At 40.2% G+C, this 26480-nt stretch overlaps 1 protein-coding gene across 3 annotated transcripts in view; it reads left to right on the forward strand.

The window, feature by feature from the left end:
- The first annotated feature begins 231 nt into the window (after window positions 1–231).
- smarca2 (SWI/SNF related, matrix associated, actin dependent regulator of chromatin, subfamily a, member 2) overlaps window positions 232–26480 on the forward strand; it is a 140792-nt gene continuing 114543 nt past the window's right edge. The window contains exons 1-4 of one of the 3 annotated variants that reach the window (XM_033017796.1): window positions 232–448; window positions 13101–13362; window positions 19433–19562; window positions 20185–20514. In XM_033017796.1, the coding sequence (XP_032873687.1) occupies window positions 13135–13362; window positions 19433–19562; window positions 20185–20514 (688 nt within the window). In that variant the 5' untranslated portion in view covers window positions 232–448; window positions 13101–13134. Of the gene's footprint in view, window positions 449–667; window positions 865–13100; window positions 13363–19432; window positions 19563–20184; window positions 20515–26480 lie in introns of those variants that run through there. The other 2 variants (XM_033017797.1, XM_033017798.1) reach the window with 2 other exon arrangements.

The raw sequence follows: 26480 nt of genomic DNA on the forward strand, positions 1-26480 counted from the left end.
AATATGAAGAAGGTGGTGCAAGAGTAAAATTCAGCTAAAAGAGAATAAGACTGACTAATCTTTTTGCAAATGCTTTTAAAGGCAAAACTGATATTATTTTCTGCACAGATGCTGGGTTTGTGTTGCTTGCGAAAAGTATGGGTGCTGTAAGTACAGTAGCCAATGAATTTTCAGCGTAGAGGCGGGATTTCCTGCAAAGCTCGTTGTTGGTGAGCTGGAGAACGTAACGAAATAAAAGGAGGAAGAGGATTGCAGGAAAGGGGACGTTGATGGCTGTCACATCGCCAATGAGAACAACCCTTTGCCACTCAATTAAAAAACTCAAAAAAGGTTACAATATATAAAAAAATAATAAATATATAAGTAAAAGCGCCCCCAACTGTTTTCACAAATTCCGATGCCCTGGAGTGGGAGTGAGTCAGTGAATGAATGAATGCGAGATTGAAGGGTAAGATTTTCATGTTAACCAGAGTTTGATTTTTGTGGCTGGTTGTTTTTTTTAAAAGTCTGTGTTTAAGCTAAAACTGTTGCAGTTTGGATCTTTATGCACTTTATGGGGTGGGAGAGGGCGAGGCAGCAGAGCGTTGGTGAAGCTGGGAAAGATCTTACCTTCGGCCGCACGGCTCTGCCTTCAAACCAGCGGGGGCCTCGGGAAGGAGCGAGAGCGGGAGAGAGAGGCCGCCGGCGGTCGGCTTGAGCCGCCGGGCGGATGGATGGGTGGGGGGGAGTTGGGGCGACGGTGACGGTGCCGGTGCCACCTCGCGCGGTTTCCCTGGCGCCGGACCGCGGTTGAGGCGCGCGTTCCGGCTGCAGGCTGCAGGTTTCGCGCGGGCCCGGCCCGGCCCTGCCCGCTTAACAGCGCAGGTTTGTGGAGCCGCTTCCCGCATACAGGCACCCGGCTCGGCTCGGCCGCTTGATATTTTAACCGCGCGTCGCTCTGGAGATTTATTTCTCTCTCGCGTTTTTACTTTTGAGAAAAAGCTGCGGAAAGATTCCGCGGCCCAGCCACGGGCTTGGAGCGGGGTTTGGCGGCCTTGTTGGGGCCCAGGCCGCGGGGCGGGGCGGCGCCGCTTCCAGCCCCGGTGCTGTCTGGCCTCCGCCATTCCGCCGGCTTCTTGCTGCCCGAGGCCTGGCGGCGGTGGCAGATTTTGTTTCCCCACCGAGCGAGCCGTGAGTTTGAAGCAAAGTGGGCGAAGTTATGTTAAACAAGTACCGAACTCCCCGTGGCCAGGCCATAAGGAGTGTTGTAGGGTTGCTCCCCAACCCCTTTGAAGATCATCCGCTTGGGTTCATGTGTTTGCTTTCTTTCTGCTGTGCTTGAAAAAACACTTTGACTTTCATTCTAAAGGGCTTTTGTACCCAACACAAGAAGTGTCGCCAGCAAGCATAATTTTGTGGTGACCGATGACCTACAGTGCCCTCCATAATGTTTGGGACAAAGGCCCGTCATTTATTTATTTGCCTCTGTACTCCACAATTTGAGATTTGTAATAGAAAAAAAATCACATGTGGTTGAAGTGCACATTGTCAGATTTTAATAAAGGCAAAGTTTATACCTTTTGGGTTCACCATGCAGAAATTATAGCTGTGTTTATACATAGTTCTCCCCCCCCCCCCATTGCAGGGCACCATAATGTTTGGGACACAGCAATGCCATATAAATGAAAGTAGTCATGTTTAATATTTTGTTGCATATGCTTTGCATGGTGTCTTCTCTGGTGATGCTCTGCCAGGCCTGTATTGCAGCCATCTTTAGCTTATGCTTGTTTTAGGGGCTAGTCCCCTTTAGTTTTCTCTTCAGCATATAAAAGGCATGCTCAATTGGGTTCAGACAAAACCATATAACAATTACAGCACGGAAACAAGCCATCTCGGCCCTTCTAGCCCGTGCCGAACACTTACTCTCACCTAGTCCCATCTACCTGCACTCAGACCATAACCTTCCATTCCTTTCCCATCCATATACCTATCCAATTTATTTTTAAATGATAAAATCGAACCTGTCTCCACCACTTCCACTGGAAACTCATTCCACACAGCTACCACTCTTTGAGTAAAGAAGTTCCCCCTCATGTTACCCAAAAACGTTTGTCCCTTAATTCTCAAGTCATGTCCTCTTGTTTGAATCTTACCTACTCTCAATGGAAAAAGCTTATCCATGTCAACTCCGTCTATCCCTCTCATAATGTTAAAGACCTCTATCAAGTCCCCCCCCTTAACCTTCCGCGCTCCAAAGAATAAAGACCTATCTTGTTCAACCTTTCTCTATAACTTAGGTGCTGAAACCCAGGCAACATTCTAGTAAATCTCCTCTGTACTCTCTATTTGTTGACATCTTTCCTATAATTTGGCAACCAAAATTGTACACCATACTCCAGAATTGGCCTCACTAATGCCTTGTACAATTTTAACATTACATCCCAACTTCTCTACTCAATGCTCTGATTTATAAAGGCCAGCACACCAAAAGCTTTCTTTACCAACCTATCTACATGAGATTCCACCTTCAGGGAACTATGCACAGTTATTCCTAGATCCCTCTGTTCAACTGCATTCCTCAATTCGCTACCATTTACCATGTACGTCCTATTTTGATTTGGCTTGCCAAGATGTAGCACCCCACGTTTATCAGCATTAAACTCCATCTGCCATCTTTCAGCCCACTCTTCCAAATGGCCTAAATCTCTCTGTAGACTTTGAAAATCTACTTCATTATCCACAACACCACCGTTACAATTCGCATACCGTCCGAACAGATCCACGGACGATGCGGTCTCCCAGGTTTTGCACACCACTCTCTCTCATCTTGATAGCCAGAATGGGGGCTACGTGAGGATGCTGTTCATAGACTTCAGTTCGGCCTTCAACACGATAGTCCCCACCAGACTGGCCGAGAAGCAACTGGGATTAGGGCTCAACAACCCCCTGTGTGCCTGGGTCCTGAACTTTCTCACCTCCAGGCCCCAGGTAGGCAAGATGGGAGGGAATACATCGAAATCCCTCACCCTGAGCACAGGATCCCCCCAGGGTTGCGTCCTCAGCCCCCTATTGTACTCCCTGTACACACATGACTGTGTGGCTAGGTTCAGCTCCAACTCGATAATCAAGTTTGCTGATGACACTGTGGTGGTGGGCCTGATCTCAGACAACGATGAGAAGGCCTACCGGGAGGAGGTGGCTGATCTGGCACTCTGGTGTCTGGACAACAGCCTCCTCTTGAACATCAAAAAAACTAAGGAACTGATCGTGGACTTTAGGAGGGCACATCATCCGAGGATGTACACATCATTCAGGATAAATGTGGATACCGTGGATAGGGTAAGCTGTTTTAAATACCTGGGAGTCCACATCTCTGAGGATTTGACATGGACATCACACGCTGCAGCACTCGTGAGTAAGGCAAGGCAGCGCCTTTACCACCTCAGGCAATTGAGGAAATTCAGAGTGTCTCCGAGGATCCTCCAGTGCTTCTACTCAGCGGCTGTGGAAAACATCTTGTCCGGAAATATTACAATCTGGTTTGGGAATTGCTCTGCCCAGGACAAGAAGGCTCTGCAGAGAGTAGTGCGTTCAGCCGAACGCACTTTGGGAACTTCACTCGCCCCTCTGCAGGAACTATACATCAGGAGGTGCAACTCCAGAGCCAATAGGATCAAGGGGGACCCCTTCCACCCCAGCAACGGACTGTTCTAGCTGCTACGGTCAGGCAAACGCCTCCGTTGCCATGCTGTGAGAACGGAGAGGCTGAGAAGGAGTTTCTTCTCAGAGGCCATTAGGACTGTAAACTCCCATCTCACCAGGGACTAACTTTACTGTACCACTCTACTGTTTTTTTTTTTTTTTAAATTGCTTTTATTTTTACCCTTTTCCCTTCCGCCCACAATATTTAATATGTAAAAGAATATGTGATTTTGTTCCATTCTGTTTGCAGTTTGTTTGGTTGCTTGTTTTTTTTTTGCACAAAGTCCGCGAGCATTGCCACTTTATTTCACTGCACATCTCGTATGTGTATGTGACGAATAAACTTGACAACGATCATAGTATCATCTGCATTAATCCAATTTACCACACCATTAATATATATGACAAACAATTGATCATTGATGTATATGACAAACAACAGTGGACCCAACACAGATCCCTGAGGCACCCCACTAGTCACCGGCCTCCAACCTGACAAACAGTTATCCACCATTACTCTCTGGTATCGCCCATTCAGCCACTGTTGAATCAATCTTGCTACTCCACTATTAATACCCAACAATTGAACCTTCTTAACCAACCTTCAGGTGATCAGGTGATTGACTTGGCCACTCAAGAATTTACCATCTTTTAGCTTTGAAAAACTCCTTTGTTGCTTTAGCAGTATGTTTGGGATCATTGTCTTGCTGTAGAATGAACCGCCAGCCAATGAGTTTTGAGGCGTTTGTTTGAACTTGAGCAGATAGGATGTTTGTATACACTTCAGAATTCATTATGCTACTACCATCAGAAGTTGTGTCATCAATGAAGATAAGTGAGCCAGTACCTTCAGCAGTCATGCCCAGGCCATAACACCCCCACCACCGTGTTTCACAGATGAGGTGGTATGCTTTGGATCTTGGGCAGTTTCCGTCTCTCCTCCATACTTTGTTCTTGCCATCACTCTGATGTAAGTTAATCTTTGTCATCTGTCCACAAGACCCTTTTCCAGAATTGTGGTTGCTCTTTTAAGTACTTCTTGGCAAACTGTAACCCGGCCATCCTATTTTTGCGGCTAACCAGTGGTTTGCATCTGGCAGTGTAGCCTCTGTATTTCTGTTCATGAAGTCTTCTGCGGACAGTGGTCATTGACAAATCCACACCTGACTCTTGAAGATTGTTTCTGATCAGTCGGACAGGCGTTTGGGGATTTTTCTTTATTATAGAGATAATTATTTTGTCATCAGCTGTGGAGGCCTTCCTTGGCCTGCCAGTCCCTTTGTGATTAGTAAGCTCACCAGTGCTCTCTTTCTTCTTAATGATGTTCCAAACAGTTGATTTTGGTAAGCCGAAGGTTTGGCTAATGTCTCTAACAGTTTGGCTTCGTTGACTTTCATTGACACAACTTTGATCCTCATGTTGATATACAGCAATAAAAGATTCCAAAGGCGATAGAAAGACTGGAGGAAAGAATAGGTGCTGAGAGCGCTTTTATACCTGCATTAAGGAGGCAATTAAACACACCTGAGCAATTACAAACACCTGTGAAGCCATATGTCTCAAACATTATGGTGCCCTGAAATGGGGGGGACTATGTATAACAGCTGTAATTTCTACACGGTGGAACCAAAATGCATAAAACATGGCCTTTATTAAAATCTGGCAATGTGCAGTTTAGCCTCATGTGATTTTTTTTCTATTACAAATCTCAAATTGTGGAGTACAGAGGCAAATAAATAAATGATGGGTCTTTGTCCCAAATATTATGGAGGGCACTGTTACTGCCCTACGTCGGGGAATAAAATAGTCTGAGAAAAAAGTTAATGGAAAATGTTGCAGTGTGTAACGTAATACATGCGAGTCTGCGAAAAGGATTGATGCAATGTGCTGATGGAACAGCTGAAGGAATTGTGTTGTATGACAGCCTTCATTCATTTTTATTGCCATTTTCACTGCATTGTGGTTCCTTTTTACGGTTACACATGTCGATACCAGAATGGTCTAAAATCGCGAAATGAATTTCCAAATTGTATTATATTGATGTCTCTGCTGTTTTATTCAATAAATATATCTGAGCTTAAATTTCCTTTTTCAAAAGTGTTGGTCATAAATTTTTTTTGAGTTTATACTTCTTTGATTACTTAAGCTTTCATGATATTGATGGATTAACAGTGGAATTGGAAATTATGTCATCCTTTTTGTTAAACCGTTCCGAAGTCTACTTAATTTGTTTAGTAAAATGCGTTCTATTTGGGGAACTAAATATGAAGTTTGACACAAAAGCTGGAGTAACTGAGCATCTCTGGAGAGAAGAAATATATAATACTTTATTTTCACATGTGATTAGGCACAGTGAAATCCTTTGCTTGCATACACAATGGATCTTGATCACCTAGTTAAGTTAGCCTTGGAATGGCTAATAGAGTTTAATTCAGAAGTGAGGTGTTGCATTTTGGGAAGTTAAACTAGTGAACAGTAGGACACTGGAGAATGTTGTAGGGCAAAGGAAACTAGGGGTACAAGTAAATAGTTACCTAAATGTGGCATCGCAGATAGATAGGGTGGTGATGAAGGCTTTTGACATGCTGTCCTTCATGAGTCAGAGAATTTAGTATAGAAATTGGGAAGTTGTATTACAGTTGTACAAAATGTCAGTGAGGCCATGGAGTATTGCCCCACAGTTCACAATGATGTATCCTTCACCGTCTCTAGCTAACAAACAGACTAACTGGGAACCTCCTTGCCTGAAGTCATCTGCCTCGATTTGTCCTGTTTTTTTCTCACATCCAGTTCCCCTCCCCACTACAATCAGTCTGAAGAAGGGTGCCGACTTGAAACATCACCTATCCATTTTCTTCAGAGATGCTTCCTGACCCTCTGAGTTACTCTAACATTTTGTGTCTATCTTGAGTATTGTGTTCAGTTTTATTCATCCAGCTATAGGGCGGATGTCACTAAGCTGGACAGACTGCAAAGATTTATGAGAATGTTAGACTAAGTGGGACCTGTTTGGTCCCAGTTACACGGTAGGCCTGGTCCCTCAACGCAACCCATTCCCCAATGCAATATTCCACCACTCACCCGTTCCCCCAACGCAACCCATTCCCCCAACCCAATATTCCACCACTCACCCATAGCCCCTAACTGCGCTGGGGCGGCTCATTTCCCCTCATCCCCAGCATATGTGGGCGGGAAGGTGTAGGAGGGACAGAGGATGGTGTGGGGGAGGGGGGTGTATGACGAGGGTGGGAGGGGAGGTGTGTATGTGGGCGGGAGGGGTGTGAGGGGGAAAGGAGGGAGGGGGGTAAGGAGGGGTGGGGGGGTTGTGGGGGGAGGCTGTGGGCGGGGGGAGAGAGCTCGGAGAAAAGACGGGGAAGAACCATGGGGTAAAGGGGGGTATCACAGGGATGGGGGGTAGGAGCCCACAAGGGGGACCAGAGGGGAAGGGGCTGGAGCTGGCAGTGCGATGGGGACTCACAGTGGTAGCTGGTCGCTGATTGTTCTCCTCCGCCGTAATCAGAGTCTCCGCTTTCCGTTTGGCGACATCTCCGACTCCGCGCCGGGCTGGGCCGCTTCTGGTCCCTCCGAAAATTGTGTCCGGTTCGAGACCTCTGCCATCCTCAGCTCCAGTAAAGAGGCGATGGTGCAGGAAGGGGAGGACCGTCCCGGGAATGACAGGAGAAGAGACTAATCCGCGCGGCGCTGTTTGGCAGGAGAGGGGATCGATCTGCGCATGCGCGGTTTTAAAGATTTTTAAACCTCGCTAACTTTTACATTATGCCAACGATCGGAACGAAACTTGGTGCACTCGCAACACGGGAACGGTGAGTGAGCTGGCGAAAAATCGTAGCGCTGTCGCGTCCTTTCATAGCAAAAGGATTTGAGTATAGGAGCAGGGAGGTTCTACTGCAGTTGTACAGGGTCTTGGTGAGACCACACCTGGAGTATTGCGTACAGTTTTGGTCTCCTAATCTGAGGAAAGACATTCTTGCCATAGAGGGAGTACAGAGAAGGTTCACCAGACTGATTCCTAGGATGTCAGGACTTTCATATGAAGAAAGACTGGATAGACTCGGCTTGTACTCGCTAGAGTTTAGAAGATTGAGGGGGGATCTTATAAAAACTTACAAAATTCTAAGGGGTTGGCCAGGCTAGATGCAGGAAGATTGTTCCCAATGTTGGGGAAGTCCAGAACAAGGGGTCACAGTTTAAGGATAAGGGGAAAATCTTTTAGGACCGAGATGAGGAAAACATTTTTCACACAGAGAGTGGTGAACCTCTGGAATTCTCTGCCACAGAAGGTAGTTGAGGCCAGTTCATTGGCTATATTTAAGAGGGAGTTAGATGTGGCCCTTGTGGCTAAAGGGATCAGGGGGTATGGAGAGAAGGCAGGTACAGGATACCGAGTTGGATGATCAGCCATGATCATATTGAATGGCGGTGCAGGCTCGAAGGGCCGAATGGCCTACTCCTGCACCTATTTTCTATGTTTCTATGTACCGTTTTTGCGCAAATAGAAAACCCGTACAAACTGGAAGATAACGATCAGAATTGTAGTTATGTATAGATAGATAGATAGATTGCCAGGACTCAAGGGTCTGAGTTATAGGGAGAGATTGGGCAGGCTAGGACTTCATTCCTTGGAGCGCAGGAGGTTGAGGGGTGCTCTTACAGAGTTGATAAAATCATGAGGTGAATAGATGGGATGATTGCACAAGGTTTTTTTTTGTCTAGGATGAGGACTCAAGAACTAGAAGGCATACATTTAAAGTGACAGAAAAGATTTAATGGAAACTTGAGGGGCACTTTTTCACAGAGGAAGAGGATGAGGCAGGTACAATAACAACATTTAAAAGACGTATGGATAGGAAAGGTTGAGGGATATGGGCAGAACATGGGTAAAAGGAACTAGCTTAGATGCCGTGTCATGGTCGGCATTGAAGTGTTGGCAAAGGGGTCTGTTTCCATGCTCTACGACTATATAGTCTTTGGTAATCATTTTGTTCTAATGGAGCAGTGGTGATGGGAGGTGTGAGGGGCTCTTATTGCTGCTAACTCCGCATCATGCTAACATTTATCAGGCGTGACTTCAAATTACTTTTGTCCATTGCCCATCCCTCTGGGGTTGCTCCTACTATGTTCTGCTCATATGTTTTGGATTATAGTTCTAAGATGTATGGCAATTCCATTTCCTGGTATAAGTGCGACTGCACGTTGTGTGTGCCGGAACCTATCCTTCATCCTGTGTATAACCCAAGCACTAACAGCCACTTGCATACCAATAACACCAAACTGCAGCTTACCTTTTAACTCATCATCTTGTTTACTACTTTTGTTAGATTGCTTATGATATCAAATTGAATTTGGTTATCTAATTGAATTTGGTTCTCTACTAACTAACAGTTTTAGTTGAGTCTTTCAACTGGATAATGGAAAATTTGACAGCGTCTCACATTTCCTTGCTATTCCCTCTTTAGTCAATGTCTCAATATGAAGCATTCATACCCTTTGTTTACTGATAGTAAAACATCATTTGCCTGTTCTTCCCCACCTTCGCCTCCATCTCATCTGATATTAGTCTCTTGTACATCTTTATCAGTTCCAAATTTGAATGCTCCTGTCTTCGAGAATTCCCTAATGCAGTCACCTAAACTGCATTTTCCATTATCACAAACAATTTGATAGTTTTACTGTTCATGTCATATTCAACTTTCCCACTGTACTTTTCAGACCAAAATTGGATCTGATCTGTGTGTCACTTAAAATGCTTATTCTCATAGTTCATTCAATAGCCTCTCATGTGCCTCTTGCTGCAACATTCCGCAATAGTGCTGACGTTACTTTCAGCAATTCTTTGCTTTCCACCCAGTCTGATCAGACCCTATGAGAACCATATTTCATAATAATAATAATAATAATATATTTTATTGTCATTGCTCATAAGCGCAACGAGATTTGGTATACAGCTTCCAACCGATGTCATCCTGTATGCCTCCTGTAAAACCTATGCTTCTAAGTAAATGGTTCTATATAATATTGTCACTTGTTCTGAACTGCAGTGTTAGCGATCAGCATTGCTCATTTAAAAAGCCCCTTGGTACCAGTATATTTAGTATGTGGTATTTGAATAATTTACCATTTGTTCTGGTCTTGATTTGCAGTTGCATGCATCAGAATCAGAACCTAATGGGTTGGAGCCCTAACCTGATATTTAAGTGCATCATTTAGCCTGGCAATCCAACAGAATCTAGTATTGTTTGGATGGAATGCTAAACTTATTTACTGTTTCTTTTCGGGGGCAGAGTCTATCTCTCATGTTCTTAAAACAAAAGTCACCTTTTTCGTTTGTTGATGATAATGGTTAATTATTAATTGGTCTTCTGTTTCGACCGAAGTATCATAGAAACATAGAAACATAGAAATTAGGTGCAGGAGTAGGCCATTCGGCCCTTCGAGCCTGCACCGCCATTCAATATGATCATGGCTGATCATCCAACTCAGTATCCCGTACCTGCCTTCTCTCCATACCCTCTGATCCCCTTAGCCACAAGGGCCACATCTAACTCCCTCTTAAATATAGCCAATTAACTGGCCTCGACTACCCTCTGTGGCAGGGAGTTCCAGAGATTCACCACTCTCTGTGTGAAAAAAGTTCTTCTCATCTCGGTTTTAAAGGATTTCCCCCTTATCCTTAAGCTGTGACCCCTTGTCCTGGACTTCCCCAACATCGGGAGCAATCTTCCTGCATCTAGCCTGTCCAACCCCTTAAGAATTTTGTAAGTTTCTATAAGATCCCCTCTCAATCTCCTAAATTCTAGAGAGTATAAACCAAGTCTATCCAGTCTTTCTTCATAAGACAGTCCTGACATCCCAGGAATCAGTCTGGTGAACCTTCTCTGCACTCCCTCTATGGCAATAATGCCCTTCCTCAGATTTGGAGACCAAAACTGTACGCAATACTCCAGGTGTGGTCTCACCAAGACCCTGTACAACTGCAGTAGAACCTCCCTGCTCCTATACTCAAATCCTTTTGCTATGAAAGCTAACATACCATTCGCCTTCTTCACTGCCTGCTGCACCTGCATGCCCACTTTCAATGACTGGTGTACCATGACACCCAGGTCTCGCTGCATCTCCCCTTTTCCTAGTCGGCCACCATTTAGATAATAGTCTGCTTTCCTGTTTTTGCCACCAAAATGGAGAACCTCACATTTATCCACATTATACTGCATCTGCCAAACATTTGCCCACTCACCCAGCCTATCCAAGTCACCTTGCAGTCTCCTAGCATACTCCTCACAGCCAACACTGCCCCCCAGCTTAGTGTCATCCGCAAACTTGGAGATATTGCCTTCAATTCCCTCATCCAGATCATTAATATATATTGTAAATAGCTGGGGTCCCAGCACTGAGCCTTGCGGTACCCCACTAGTCACTGCCTGCCATTGTGAAAAGGACCCGTTTACTCCGTATCATAGTTATAAAGTATTTTCTTGTAACCAATGAATATATGAGGCACCATATAAAACAGTTTTTTAAAGCTATAAATTGCTGTGATTTTTTAAAGAAAATATATGAGTGGAAATAGAGGGCTTCCTTAGTGACCATAAAGCTGACGAATTTGTTGATAAATTTCATGCATTTATATAAGCTGAATATATCTTGTTTGGAATATGCTTGTATAGGTTGCTACAACAGTTGCTTTACTTGTAGATTTGAGACACACCAATGATTACCACTCAAATATCAATTGCATATCAGCCATTTCCCAAAAGCACAGATGATATTTTCTTGGGGTGGTGTGGTCAGTGGTAGTGATGGCATTATCAGCATTTTTGGTAATGTTGGGGATTCGTGGAGCAAAGTAATATAACATCCATTTATTTCACTGCAGGAAGTAGACTTCCTGTCAGTGGAGTTACTGAGTGAAGAAAAGGAACAAAGCAATTTGCTTTACTTGTTCCTTGATGCATGTAATTTGTTTTTCTGGTGTTCATTTGGGTTTACTTTAATTTCACGTGATTTACTTGTCTCTGAATGAGTATCCATAGTTCTACTGCCAGATGAACTAAAAGAGAGAAATGTTAAACTGGACATATTTAAATGGCATTTGACGTTTTGCTTGGCACAATTTAATCTGTTACATTGAATTGATGTACCTAATCTGCGAGGATCTGAATTCAGTGCAGAGATGTAACTTTTCACTTCCATATTAGAAGGTTGCTGTTTCCAGTTCAGGATTCTTGAAGGAAATTGCCTATGTTTTTTTTATTAATGACTGTCAGAAAGGAATCCTCCATTCAACAGATCTTGGTTTCTAATAAATTCAAAAATAGATTGAATTGTTAAAATTTTTACTGGAAGCTTGCTGCTGATTTCTTTTTATTTTTCTTCAAATTTTCCCCTCTTTAAGATGAATTTAACTGAAATGAAAATTGACAGACAGCTGTTAATTTGACAGGTGTTAATTTAAAAGCTTGATATTAAAAGAGTATATTCTTTATTTGTTCAATTTTGCTGAATATTTCACGTTTATTAAATGTTAACAGCAGGCTGGAACCATCAAAAAAGACACTGCTTTCCCAAACAATTGCTAGGATACTGTAATGACGAGTTGTTTTCATTCCATATACATCTTTGAGAAAATATTAATGCTGTAGTCGTGAAAACCTTAAAATCTGCTTCAATCTTTCACTGTTTTACAAACATTTTATTTTTGTTTATTGTTTGCTCCCATTGCGTGGAATTCTGTTAGCAAATGTATAATTTTACAAATTCCATGGAAACATCAAAAGAGCCTTTGGGCTGTGGTAGTAATCGGGAATAGAATAGATTATAATAATTTCTATAATCTGCTTCAAAGCGTGCTAAAGGAAGAAAAGAAAATCTAAAATGACAGCCCTCATGTCTTATGAATATATTTTTGTCAACAACATTATTTTTCTGTTTTTACCCAAATATGAATTGTGTGTAGTCTAGCTTGAAAGCACAGATGTTGGAATGCATAATGTAGGTAAAACGGTGCCATCTTCTATACTTTAGTTTCTGCAAAGGAAATGGACACATTAGACATGCAATTTGATAGTGTTAGTGTAAAATGTCACTTGCCACCTATTTTTACACAAACAGATTTCTTGTGACAAAACCAGTTGTATAATGATTGGTATGGAATGATTATTCAGTGGAGCAATATTGAGAACATAAAGAAAAATAAATAGTTAAATGCTTTCTGTTCTTGTGTATGTGTGAACATATTTCATTTTAGATCTTGATTCAGAACAGGCAGTGAGGTGTCTTTCATACATATTTGTTTTGTTAATTAAGTAATTGAATGTAGAGGGCAGAAGAGAGTTGTTCATTGTAAAATGGATAATTTGCTAATTTTTTTCAATTTTTCCATTTTTCTTTTTCTTTGACAGAAATTCTTCAAGTTAAAAAGCAAAACTGGCATAGATGTCGACACCTACCGACCCCACAGGTGGGATGCCTCACCCTGGACCATCTCCAGGGCCAGGTCCATCTCCTGGACCAATTCTTGGCCCAAGTCCAGGACCAGGACCATCACCAGGCTCTGTACATAGTATGATGGGTCCAAGTCCAGGACCACCGAATGTAACTCATTCAATACCACCGCAAGCTCCAAGTGAGTTTCAGCAGGATAGCATGCACCAGATGCACAAGGTAAATGTCTCAAGAATATCAAAAATATTACTTATAAAATATGTAACATGTACTGCTTAAAATTTGTTGTGGTTTGTTTTAGTACGATAGATTCGACCTTTGTATTTCTAAAAATAATTTGATATAACTTTTATTGATTTTGACAGACCTGAGCATTTCTTTAAAAAACATCTTTTTTTGGATTTGCAGCATTTGTTTTCCTCATCTATTGTGTTTGATACTGTTTTTTTTGGTGTTTATTTGGTACAGCAAAATGCAACACAATACATGATTAAATCTGTGGTTATATCGCAGCAAGTACATTTAACGGTAAAATAAATCTTTCACATGGGTCTGGAGTTAATGATGTGTTGCACTGATTTTCCGTTGTAAATTCTTTGCAATCAGCATTCAGATAATAGGAAATTAAAATGCAGATTATATTGAGCATTGAATCAAGTCTCTGATCTATCGAGCTTTTTAAATAAAACATATCTTACAACAAATAACATTTAAGAAAAACCTGTTAAGGCATAGCCATTACTGATTATTAGTGGTAAATTCTGAGGTACTTCCAAAGAAAAATGGCAAAAATATTTAGCCTTGGCCTTAAAGTTGTAATGATATTTATGATGGAAATTGGAAGATAAACCTGCTGCAGATGGACTGATCCTGCACATGCAAAAAAATAAGTTGGGGGCAGTGTTAGCAAAGGCAATATTACATGTATATTAAAAAATCATTACTAAATGGAATAGGCAGACAGCTTACGTGATTCCTGTGAATAAAAGAGAGATGGAACAAATCCAGGGATTTGAGAGAGCAATCAGTTTAAAGTCAATGGTCAGTTATAAAACATAATTACTTTAAGAAAAACATCTAGAAACTGAAAATATAAAATAGCAGCACAGAATTCTAAAGAGAAGTCCAGGGTTACCGACTTTAGTGAATACTTTGAGATGGTAACCAAAGGGTTAAGTGAGGCTAATGCATCTACATTTTCTCAAGGCTTTTATGGTATAGCATAAGAGAGTTATGATGTAGGTCAAAATGCACAGAGAATGCAGCAAGTAGCAGAATGGATTTAAGCCGACTATGAAACAGGAAAACCTGAGTAGACTAGCAAATGTTCTGAAGTGGTATTGTATAATAGGATCACTATTATTGCCTGGAATTAAGATGGGTAAGAGGTGAATTTTATTGATTTATGCTAGATGGAGAAAAGCTACTTGCACTAGATGGGGAGTTTGGGAACATAATCTTAAAAAAATAGGTTTGTTTATTTTGTCCTGTCAGTGGGAATTGCTCCTGCACTCCATTGGATTCAGGGTTTGAAACATTCTTCCTCAAATGACATTGAATGCATGTTAAATGATTATTAGCAGTAAACTCTATTTCCAATGAAATGACAAAAATATTTAATAATTATTTAGCCTTAGCATTGGATTTCAGTATCTATTGGATTTCTTCAATTAAATTTATTAAGAGATACGAGAAAATATAGCTTAATGTCACAAATTAGCCACGATCTCATCAAATGCTGAAATGATTCAATGGGTACAATAAATTATTATTTTTATATTCACCGTTTACATTAGCCATGTGGATTATCAATTCAGAATTGTAATTTAAAAATTTGCAAGTGGCTCTTCATTGGTGAGTGTATAATCTGTGGTGATACAGGAGAGGCTTGTAACAAAATATAAGGAGTCTTTAATAGGCATGTTGAATTTCTATCCAATTGACAGACAATAAGGTAAGATGATAGATTTTAGTTGGGGAAAATTGTTTTTTTCTTGAAAAGCAAAGAGGATAAGAGGGATCTGAGGAAATGGATAACAGTCACGGTGGCACAGCGGTAGAGTTGCTGCCTTACAGAAAAATACAGCGGCAGAGATCCGGGTTCGATCCCGACTACGGGTACTGTCTGAATGGAGTTTGTACGTTCTCCCCGTGATCTGCGTGGGTTTTCTCCGAGATCTTCGGTTTCCTCCCACACTCCAAAGACGTACAGTTTGTAGGTTAATTGGATTGATTAATTGGCTTGATAAAAATGTAAAAATTGTCCCAAGTTGGCGATATGCAGAGTACTGCCCTGCCGACTATAAAATTCTGAAGGTTCAGAAGGTTCACAAATGATTAATGCAGGTTCACACAATGAAAAGTTTAAATTTATCTACAACAATTGCACCCTTTAGAGGTCAAGGTATCATCAATAACAATTATATGTGAATTATGCAACTTTAATTAGTATTTGGATTGTGGGAATTTGAAGCTGTAAACAAGGAATTTCATGTATCTTAAACTGGAGAAAATCATTGATTAATAGTTTTAATTTTACAATTACCCAAATGGCATATTACTTCAAACATTGGCATTGATGATAGATATCAACTGCTGGAGTAACTCAGCGGGTCAGGCAGCATCTCTGGGGAAAAGGAACATGTGATGTTTCGGATCGGAACCCTTCTTCAGACTGAAGGATAGAGAAGTTCGAAACAAAACAGGGCAGGCAACAGATGAACTCTGGAAGGGTGGAGTCCATAATGGCCATATGTTGGCTGGGGAAGATGTGCTAACAACAGGGGATTTGAACAGTAGAATTAGTAGGGTGACTAGGATGGGGGTGGTAGAGAGGGGGGGGGGGGGAGGAATGCAGGAGTTATATGCCTTTAGAGAAATCAATGTTCATACTGCTGGATATACACAAAAAGCTGTAGTGCCTCAGCGATTCAGACAGCATCTTTGGAGAAAAGATATAGGTGATGTTTCGGGTCGAGACCCTTCTACAGACTGAGCCAGGGGAAAAGGAAACGAGAGATACAGACAGTGATATAGAGAGATATAGAACAAATGAACGAAATATATGCAAAAAAGTAACAGTGACAAAGGATAAAGGCCATTATTAGCTGTGATATAGGTGAAAATGAGTTACAGACAATGAGACACAACTGCTGGGTTGTACGTTGCCCAAGCAAAATAGGAGGTGCTGGTCATCCAATTTGTGCTGTGACTACCATATAAATATTTTCCTACTTCAAGGGTGAAATTGTGTTATGGGCCCATGTGTTGTCAATCAATAGAGCTCAAATCTTGGATCAGTTGATACCTCCAAATCATTTTCTTGTGGATATGTTACCTTTTTTAATAATTTGTAAAGGAATCTTGAAAGATTCAAAATATCTGATCAATGTAGTTATTGTTATCACATATGTCGATTAAAATGTATAACCAGGTTAGCTGGGGAATTTGAAAAATTCAATTGGTTATGTTCAGATATTTGCTTAGATTAATTGTGGATATGTTTAATGATCCTCCTAAATCGAAAGGGGGATACTGTGCTTGTGCAAATTAAATGAAAAACTGGTCGATATTGATTTTTTTTTTCATGTGGTGAGGTTCTATGTCCATCATTTGTTCTTGTATTTTCTGAAACTCGATAAATCACACCAAGAAAGTTCCCTGGTCATTTTCCTTCTTGGGGTATTCGTTTTCCAGTGATTTCTGTGAAATTTGCTTCAGTTGGATGTACGGCAGAGAAAAATAAAGTGTTGTACAGCTACAAATCTGAACACAAACAGAAATTGACTAACCTAATTCACGATTGCAAAGTTGGTAGGTGTGTGCCAAGCTTCTATATCCAGGATTGTTAAGCAAAGGTCTGCAACCGCATCACTAATGCCCAAGAGGATGGGCAGGTGCGGCTGTAAAAGGAAGGCGACTCAAAGAGAATCGGGAAAGTAAGAAGGATCCGATAAAGACAAGTGATGCCCTGAAGAAAAAATTGGAGACAGCAGAAGTCTCAATAAGGTCAAGCGACGTGCTCCAATGCCTCATTGACATTGGTCGTATAGCTCGAAGACCTGTGAAAAAATAACTTCTAACTGCTGCGATGAAGACAAAACAATACATGTGGTCCTTACAATATAAAGTTTTCGACATGCGAGGACTGAGAAAAGTGTTACTCAGTGATGAGAGCTGTTTCCTGGTTCAGGCCCAACATAGCCTACATGTTCCGAGATCAGTTGGAGAGCCGGTGAGAAAATGTAGACCTGTTCATCAAATATCCTGAAAATATGATTTGGAGTTTCAGCTACTATGGTGTTTGTTTGCTGCACCCAGCTGACATGATGAGATCACCGCAATATATCGATGAATTGAAAAGAGTGGTGCCGGTGATTACGAAGACTATTCCAGGTGGATCTAGATATTCCAGCAAGAACTGCACCATGCCACACATCAAAGATGGACCCAGTTTTTCCATCAGACGGGGATAATGTCTGGAACTGGCCTAGTAACTCGTCCGACCTGAATTCGATTGAGAATTTGTGGGTAATTATCAAGGAGGGACTGAAATGAAAATTCTGTACCATGAGACAAGCTCAGCAATGCCATAATATAGCTGTGGTAGGGAGATGATAAAATCCTCAAGAAATGTCAGAATCTGGCTGATTCCATGCCGAATTGTGTCAAAGACGATAAAGAACCATGGTGGACATATAATGTACTAAAGACATAATGGTGCAATGGTAATGATTAAAATGTAGCTCTGTGGCATGCATATTGACATTATATCCGAGTATGTTTGATTCAATAAATTTTCATAAAGATGTATTATAGATTCTAGTCCTTGAACACACAAATTTCTGACTTGCAGAGTAGATACAACTGAGCCCAACTCCCAACTGGTGTGTGTATTCCTGTTTGAAGCTTATTGCAGGTGTTCAAGTGTGTGTATTCCTGTTTGAAGCTTATTGCAGATATTCAATCTATCTTATTGCACTGAAAATTTGGATATTGCCAATACGATGAGTAAAACATATTAGCTGCCTACCAATTCATTGTTAAATAATCTTGCGAATCTTTTAAAGAATCTTCGTGGGATTAATTGAGAATAATTGGTGGCATAAACACTGGTGATTAAAAGGATATTTGCAAAAACAAACTGGACATAGAAACATAGAAAATAGGTGCAGGAGTAGGCCATTTGGCCCTTCGAACTAGCACCGCCATTCAATATGATCATGGCTGATCATCCAAAATCAGTACCCCGTTCCTGCTTTAAGACAAGTATAGAAGTGGAGAAAAAAAACCTTAAGGTTGAGATGTGGCATATAGATTGGGAGGAAACTCCTGGAACATAAACATCAACACAATCTAATTGGTTTGATGGCTGGCTTCTGTGCTACTTTTTAAATAATTTAATGTAAATGAGTTTCTATATGCCATGACAACTCAAATCTCTTGCAATATTTTGGGTGAGGCTAGCGACGCAATGTGTTTGAGCGCAGTACTTTATTAGTTAGATGATGAGCCTTCAATCTAAACTAATAATTAAGGTGCAAAACACTTGCCAGCTCTTGCCAAACTGATGATTGAGAGCTAGAGATTAAAGCCCTGAATTCTTGTATTACTCCTAGCATTTAACACGGGGTTGTTTGCTGATCCACCCTGATGATCTTGAGTTTAGCCAAATCTGATTTGGTTTGGGGTGGTCAAATCTAGAGTCGATGTCAGGAGTGGGCAAGAGGCGAGTGGAAGAATAAGTCTGCAGGTTAGTAAATTTTAGGTGTCTGTTTTTTAATCAGTTTCTGTCCTGTTTCAATTATTGCATGAAACTTGCTTCATTTCATGTAACATGTGAGCAACAATCTCAATTCTAATCATTTATAATTGGAATAAGATACACTTGTACCATAAGTAGGTATGACTAAGACTTTTTGGATATTTGTGGTTTGTAATTATTTTCCTGTGCTCAAGTAATCCTTACTTTACTGGAAAACTGAGGAAGTGATTAGATTCCCTTTTTCGAACTCAAAACTAAATTAGTAATATATATATTTTTTAATTGTTGCAATGACACTGATAATCTCTGTGACAAGCAAATAAATATTTTGCCACATCGAGGGTGAAATGGTGTAATGGATATGTACAATCCAATGGTAAAACATTAAAATAATGTTGATTGCAGTCATCTTCAAATCCAATTTAACTTGAAGGCATGCTGCTGAAAGAAAGACGCCAATTTATTGGTATAACTTATTTCTTGAGCAAATGATAAATGTGTGTTATTTGGCTTATTTTCCTCTAGCCGATGGAAACAATGCATGACAAGGGGATGACTGATGAAATGCATTATGGTCAGATGAAAAGTATGGGAATGAGGCCTGCTCATACAGGCATGGGCCCGCCACAAAGTCCCATGGATCAGCATTCTCAAGGTATGCACGAAATGTATTGTCTGAAGTATTTCTTCTCCATATCTTTTGTTCATCTTTCCCTTTTCAGTATTTTTATTCTTCTGATGCATTAATTTAGATTTTGCATTTGGTAACAGTTTGCAATTTATTTTATTTTTGACTAATCTATAAAGTTTTGCATCTACCATAGATTTTCTCTTATTGTACTGTTAGTTATTTTTTGTTGACTAGCTCACAATAGGATGGCACAAGTTAGACCTAGAAGAAGGAAGCCTAAAAATAAAAACAAGAAAACACCTAAATATCTGCAAATAAGAAAGTTCAGAAAACTCAACTAACCAATTGTAAATGAATACTAAAGTTAATTTATTTATTAAATCTCATCAACCATATTCTGAATGTATTTTTGTCTGTTATTTTCCATCTCAGTAACTGAAATTGAGTTTGTTTCACTAGTCTTTCTTGTATTTCATTGCCTTTTGATAGCCTTGCATTTTTTTTCTCAAATGCAGTGGGTAGGGACTAACCATAATGTTTTGCCATATGATTCTGTGATTGTTATAGATTTTATACAATGTTGAGAGTATTTTGAATCAATATTTTGTGTTTGGAATTTGATTACTCATGTATTTTGTCCATGCAGGCTATATGTCTCCTCATCCGTCTCCTATAAGTGTACCGGAGCATGCACCCAGTCCTATGTCAGCAGGGGGTCCCACTCCACCTCAGATACCACCAGCCCAGGCCACACCGATATTGCAAGGAGATCCTCAGATTATGGGTCAGCAAAACAGAGGTCCTTCACCTTTTAATCCAGTTCAGCTTCACCAATTAAGGGCCCAAATTCTGGCTTATAAAATGCTGGCCAGAGGACAACCACTACCAGATAACCTGCAGCTCGCTGTTCAAGGGATGCGGTCACTACCAAGTATGCAGCAGCAAGTAGCACCCATTGCTTACAACAGACCACCAAGTAAGTTACCAAATTAGTTTTATTGTTTTTGCGTGGAAAAAAATACTCACTTTCTAAATGTATTTTCTGATTTCGAGGCAAAAATTAGATTTGCCTTGATTTTGTTTTAGCATTTAGGCAGTAAAACTTTTCATGGATTGGGTGCTGACGTCTGGGAATTGGGAAGTGCAAAATATTTTTCTATCTTAATTAGTTGAAAACTTATTCTAATAATTAAGTTATATTTTATTTTGATAACTTGCAATCTCTATTGCAAGAAATATTGACTATTGCCATTGATTCATCAGTATCCAAATTGAGAGAACTTTTTATCTTGCAACAAATAATACAATTTAAAACATGGAGCTGGGTCAAATGGAAGTGGATCATTTCCCTTGGTGAGTCAGTTATTTCTGGCTTGTTTGCCCATGCATTAAAGTCAGATGAGCTGGAGAGAGATACTGATCACATACCACAATTGTGTTAATTTTGAATCGTGTTATGTAATACAAAAACAGTCAATTGTTTGGTAGGTGAGAGAGAGAGACTTGCAAAATTTACCAGTTGACCTTGTAACTGTATAACACAGAAACAGGCCCTTTGACCCACAATGCCAATGTTTCAAAAATTAAGCTTATCCCTTCTGCCTGCAGGTGATCCATATCTTTCCATTTCATGCATGTTCATGGGCCTATCTGAATATGTCTATCAAACAGCCTCAAATTATCACATCTGCTTTCAACAACATCCCCGGACTTAATTAGCTGAACTACTCGCTTTCTTTCTTTCTTTTAAAATCTTTTTATTCGTTTTTTTTCTAAAGCAAAAACGAGACAACAAAAAAATAATGATAAACATAACAATGATATTGATACATAGGGATCAGGGTTACATTAATAACAGGTATAACCTAAATATGTCCAGTGTCAAAATACACATTTAATATAGACCTCTATTAAAATATAGTTAAGTGTTTAAAAAAGAACTTGTATGTATAAAAACAAAAAGAGAAAAAGAAAGAAAGAGAAAAAACAAAAAATCTGGGCTGCAAAGAATTTCAACAATTTAAGTCCCTGTTTGTCGTCAAGTCCGTTCCACCGTATAAAGGTAAAATAATTATTATAACAGTTGGAGAGGGGACAATTTATGTCGTATGAAAATGTTGAATAAATCTTCCCCAAGTCCTATCAAATTTAACCAAGGGTTCAACAATGCCACTCCTAATTTTTTCTAAATTTAAACATGACATCGTTTCAGAGTACCAATGGAGTGTGGTCGGAGGATTAGAGTCTTTCCATTTAAATAAAATAGATCTTCTGGCAATTAATGTAAAAGCAATCAGCCGATGGGCGGAACGGGACAGATGAATAGAATCTAACATTGGTAGCCCAAAAATTGCAGTAATAGGGTGAAGTTGTAAATCAATACCTAAAACTACAGAAATAGTATCAAAAGTTTATTTCCAATATTTTTCCAAAAGTGGGCAGGACCAAAACATACGAGTCCAATGAGGCCACTTCAGAATTACATCTGTCACAGGTAGGATTTATATGACCAACTTATCTTTTGACATATGAGTTCTATGAACCACCTTGAATTCTATCAAAGCGTGTCTTGTACACATTGGGGAAGTATTAACTAATTGAAGAATCCTCTAGATAGAGAAATTTGAAGTTCTCTTTCCCAGTCATTCTTAATTTATCAAATGCATCTTTTTTAAATTTCATAATCAACTCATAAATTGTCGTTATTAAGCCCTTCTGATAAGGGTTCAAATGTAATTTTTTTCCCCCCAAGATATCGGTTTGATGTGGTAACGGAAAAAAGGGTAGAGTAGCTCTCAAAAAATGTCTAATTTGTAAATATCTAAAGAAATATGAGTTGGGTAAAGTATATTGATTGATAGAATTTATTGCCACACAACCAGGGTCGGTGGAATTTTGGGTTGTCAGCAGCGGTACAATAATAAAGAACACACAACCACAATAAAAAATATAACACAAACATCCACCACAGCATTCATCACTGTGGTGGAAGGCACAGAACTTGGTCAGACCTCCTCCATTTTCCCCCGTGGTCGGGACCTCCACCCTCCGCAGCCGTTGCTGCGGGCGTCCAGATGGTAAGGGACAAAGTCAAAGGCAAGGTAAGTCCAGGAGAGTTGAAAAGACATAAAACATCCATCCAAAAACAAATCACGAAAAGCTACCAATCCCTTCCTCTTCCATAACAGAAAGGCTTGATCAGTACTAGAAGGTTGGAAGAGAAAATTAGATATGATAGGACTCGATAAGATAAAATCATTCAATCCAAAAAACTTACGAAATTGAAACCATATTCGGAGTGTATGTCTTATTATTGGGTTAGTCATATATTTTTGAATCTCGTAATTGTAAAAGGTAACGAGGCCCCTAGAATAGAAGCCAATGATAGCCCTTGCATAGAATCACATTCATGATTTATCCATCCTGGACATTGGGTATCTTCTAAATCTTTTGTCCAAAACGTTAGATAGCGAGCATTAACTGCCCAATAGTAGAATCTAAGGTTCGGCAATGTCAAACCACCGTCTTTTTTTGATTTCTGTAAGTATTTTTTACTTAGTCTGGAATTTTTATTCTGCCATATATATGAAGAAATTTTGGAGTCAATAATATCAAAGAAAGATTTAGCAATAAAAATTGGTGTCGTATGAAATAAATACAAACATTTAGGTAAGATAAACATTTTAATAGCATTGATTCGGCCTATTAAAGATAAGGACATTGGTGACCGTTTAGTGAACTGTTGTTTGATATGGTCAATTAGAGGCGTAAAATTGGCTTTAAATAAATCCTTGTGTTTCTTAGTAATCTTAATGCCTAAATAAGTAAAACATTCGGTCGTCAATCTAAATGGAAACTGTCCATAATTCTAAACTAGATTGTTTAATGGAAAAAGCTCACTCTTACTAAGATTTAGTTTATAACCAGAAAAACTACTAAATTGATTAAGTAGAGCTACTATTGCCGGAATAGAATTCTCAGGGTTAGAGATGAATAATAACAGATCATCTGCATAAAGAGATAGCTTATGTGTCTTATTCTCACGGATAATACTAAAAAATTAGGGGATTCCCTAATAGCGGTAGCCAAGGGTTCCAAAACGATATCAAACAGTAAAGGACTTAAAGTACAGCCCTGTCTAGTACCTCGAAAGAACCTGAGAAAAGGGGATCTCTGATTATTGGTAAGTACAGAAGCCTGAGGTATATGATGTATCAGCTTGATCCAAGAAATAAATTTTGGACCAATCTTACATTTTTCAAGTGCATTGGCTAAGTATTCCCAATCTACTCTATCAAACACCTTCTCAGCACCAAGTGAAATGACACATTCTGAAATTTTATTTGACGCTGTATATATGGTATTCATTAAACTCCTAACGTTAAAGTATGAGTAACGATATTTAATAAAACCTGTCTGATCTTCAGAAATAATTTGCGGTAAAATATTTTCCAATCTCATAGCTAATATTTTGGAAAGAATTTTGGAATCTACATTTAACAGTGATATAGGTCTATATGATGTCACTTCAGTAGGATCTTTATCTTTTTTAAGAATTAAAGAAATAGATGCTTCATAAAAGAATTGTGGTAATCTATTCATTAAAAAGGCTTCTTTAAAAATCTTGCATAGCCAGGGAGACAGTAAACTTGAGAAATACTTTAAAAATGCCACTGTAAACCCATCTAAACCAGGAGCTTTACCAGAATTCATCGAAAGGATTGCTTTCTGTATTTCTTCCTCCGTGATGGGTTCATAGAAACATAGAAAATAGGTGCAGGAGTAGGCCAATCGGCCCTTCGAGCCTGCACCGCCATTCAATATGATCATGGCTGATCATCCAACTCAGTATCCCGTACCTGCCTCCTCTCCATACCCCCTGATCCCTCTAGCCACAAGGGCCACATCTAACTCCCTCTTAAATATAGCCAAAGAACTGACCTCAACTACCTTCTGTTCCAGAGATTCACCACTCTGCGTGAAAAATGTATTTCTCATCTCGGTTCTAAAGGATTTCCCCTCTATCCTTAAGCTGTGACCCCTTGTCCTGGACTTCCCCAACATCGGGAACAATCTTCCTGCATCTAGCCTGTCCAACCCCTTAAGAATTTTGTAAGTTTCTATAAGATCCCCTCTCAATCTCCTAAATTCTAGAGAGTATAAACCAAGTCTATCCAGTCTTTCTTCATAAGACAGTCCTGACATCCCAGGAATCAGTCTGGTGAACCTTCTCTGCACTCCCTCTATGGCAATAATGTCCTTCCTCAGATTTGGAGACCAAAACTGTACGCAATACTCCAGGTGTGGTCTCACCAAGACCCTGTACAACTGCAGTAGAACCTCCCTGCTCCGATACTCAAATCCTTTTGCTATGAATGCCAACAATGCCAATTGAAAGTAGGCTGCACCTGCATGCCTACTTTCAATGACTGGTGTACCATGACACCCAGGTCTCGTTGCATTTCCCCTTTTCCTAATCGGCCACCATTTAGATAATAGTCAGCTTTCCTGTTTTTGCCACCAAAGTGGATAACCTCACATTTATCCACATTATACTGCATCTGCCATGCATTTGCCCACTCACCCAGCCTATTCAAGTCACCTTGCAGCCTCCTAGCTTCCTCCTCACAGCTAACACTGCCCCCCCAGCTTCGTGTCATCCGCAAACTTGGAGATGTTGCATTCAATTCCCTCGTCCAAATCATTAATATATATTGTAAATAGCTGGGGTCCCAGCACTGAGCTTTGCGGTACCCCACTAGTCACTGCCTGCCATTCTGAAAAGGACCCGTTTACTCCTACTCTTTGCTTCCTGTTTGCCAGCCAGTTCTCTATCCACATCAATACTGAACCCCCAATACCGTGTGCTTTAAGTTTGTATACTAATCTCTTATGTGAGACCTTGTCGAAAGCCTTCTGAAAGTCCAGATATAACACATCCACTGGTTCTCCCCTATCCACTCTACTAGTTACATCCTCGAAAAATTCTATAACATTCGTCAGACATGATTTACCTTTCGTAAATCCATGCTGACTTTGTCCAATGATTTCACCACTTTCCAAATGTGCTGCTATCCCATCTTTAATAACTGACTAGCAGTTTCCCCACTACTGATGTTGGACTAACTGGTCTGTAATTCCCCGTATTCTCTCTCCCTACCTTTTTAAAAGGTGGAGTTACATTAGCTACCCTCCAATCCTCAGGAACTACTCCAGAATCTAAAGAGTTTTGAAAAATTATCACTAATGCATCCATTATTTCTGGAGCTACTTCCTTAAGTACTCTGGGATGCAGCCTATCTGGCCCTGGGGATTTATCGGCCTTTAATCCATTCAATTTACCTAACACCACTTCCCGGCTAACCTGGATTTCACTCAGTTCCTCCATCTCATTTGACCCGTGGTCCCCTGCCATTTCCGGCAGATTATTTATGTCTTCCTTGGTGAAGACGGAACCAAAGTAGTTATTCAATTGGTCCGCCATGTCCTTGTCCCCCATGATCAATTCACCTGTTTCTGACTGCATGGGACCTACATTTGTTTTTACTAATCTCTTTCTCCACATATCTATAAAAACATTTGCAGTCAGTTTTTATGTTCCCTGCCAGTTTTCTTTCATAATCTATTTTCCCTTTCCTAATTAAGCCCTGTGTCCTCCTCTGCTGGTCTCTGAATTTCTCCCAGTCCTCTGGTAGGCTGCTTTTTCTGGCTAATTTGTACGCTTCATCTTTTGTTTTGATACTATCCCTGATTTCCCTTGTTATCCACGGATGCACTACCTTCCCTGATTTATTCTTTTGCCAAACTGGGATGAACAATTGTTGTAGTTCATCCATGCAGTCTTTAAATGCCTTCCATTGCATATCCACCGTCAACCCTTTAAGAATTAATTGCCAGTCAATCTTGGCCAATTCACGTCTCATACCCTCAAAGTTACCTTTC

This window comes from Amblyraja radiata, chromosome 3 (genome assembly GCF_010909765.2).
Source record: "Amblyraja radiata isolate CabotCenter1 chromosome 3, sAmbRad1.1.pri, whole genome shotgun sequence".
NCBI classification, from domain to species: Eukaryota; Metazoa; Chordata; class Chondrichthyes; order Rajiformes; family Rajidae; genus Amblyraja; species Amblyraja radiata.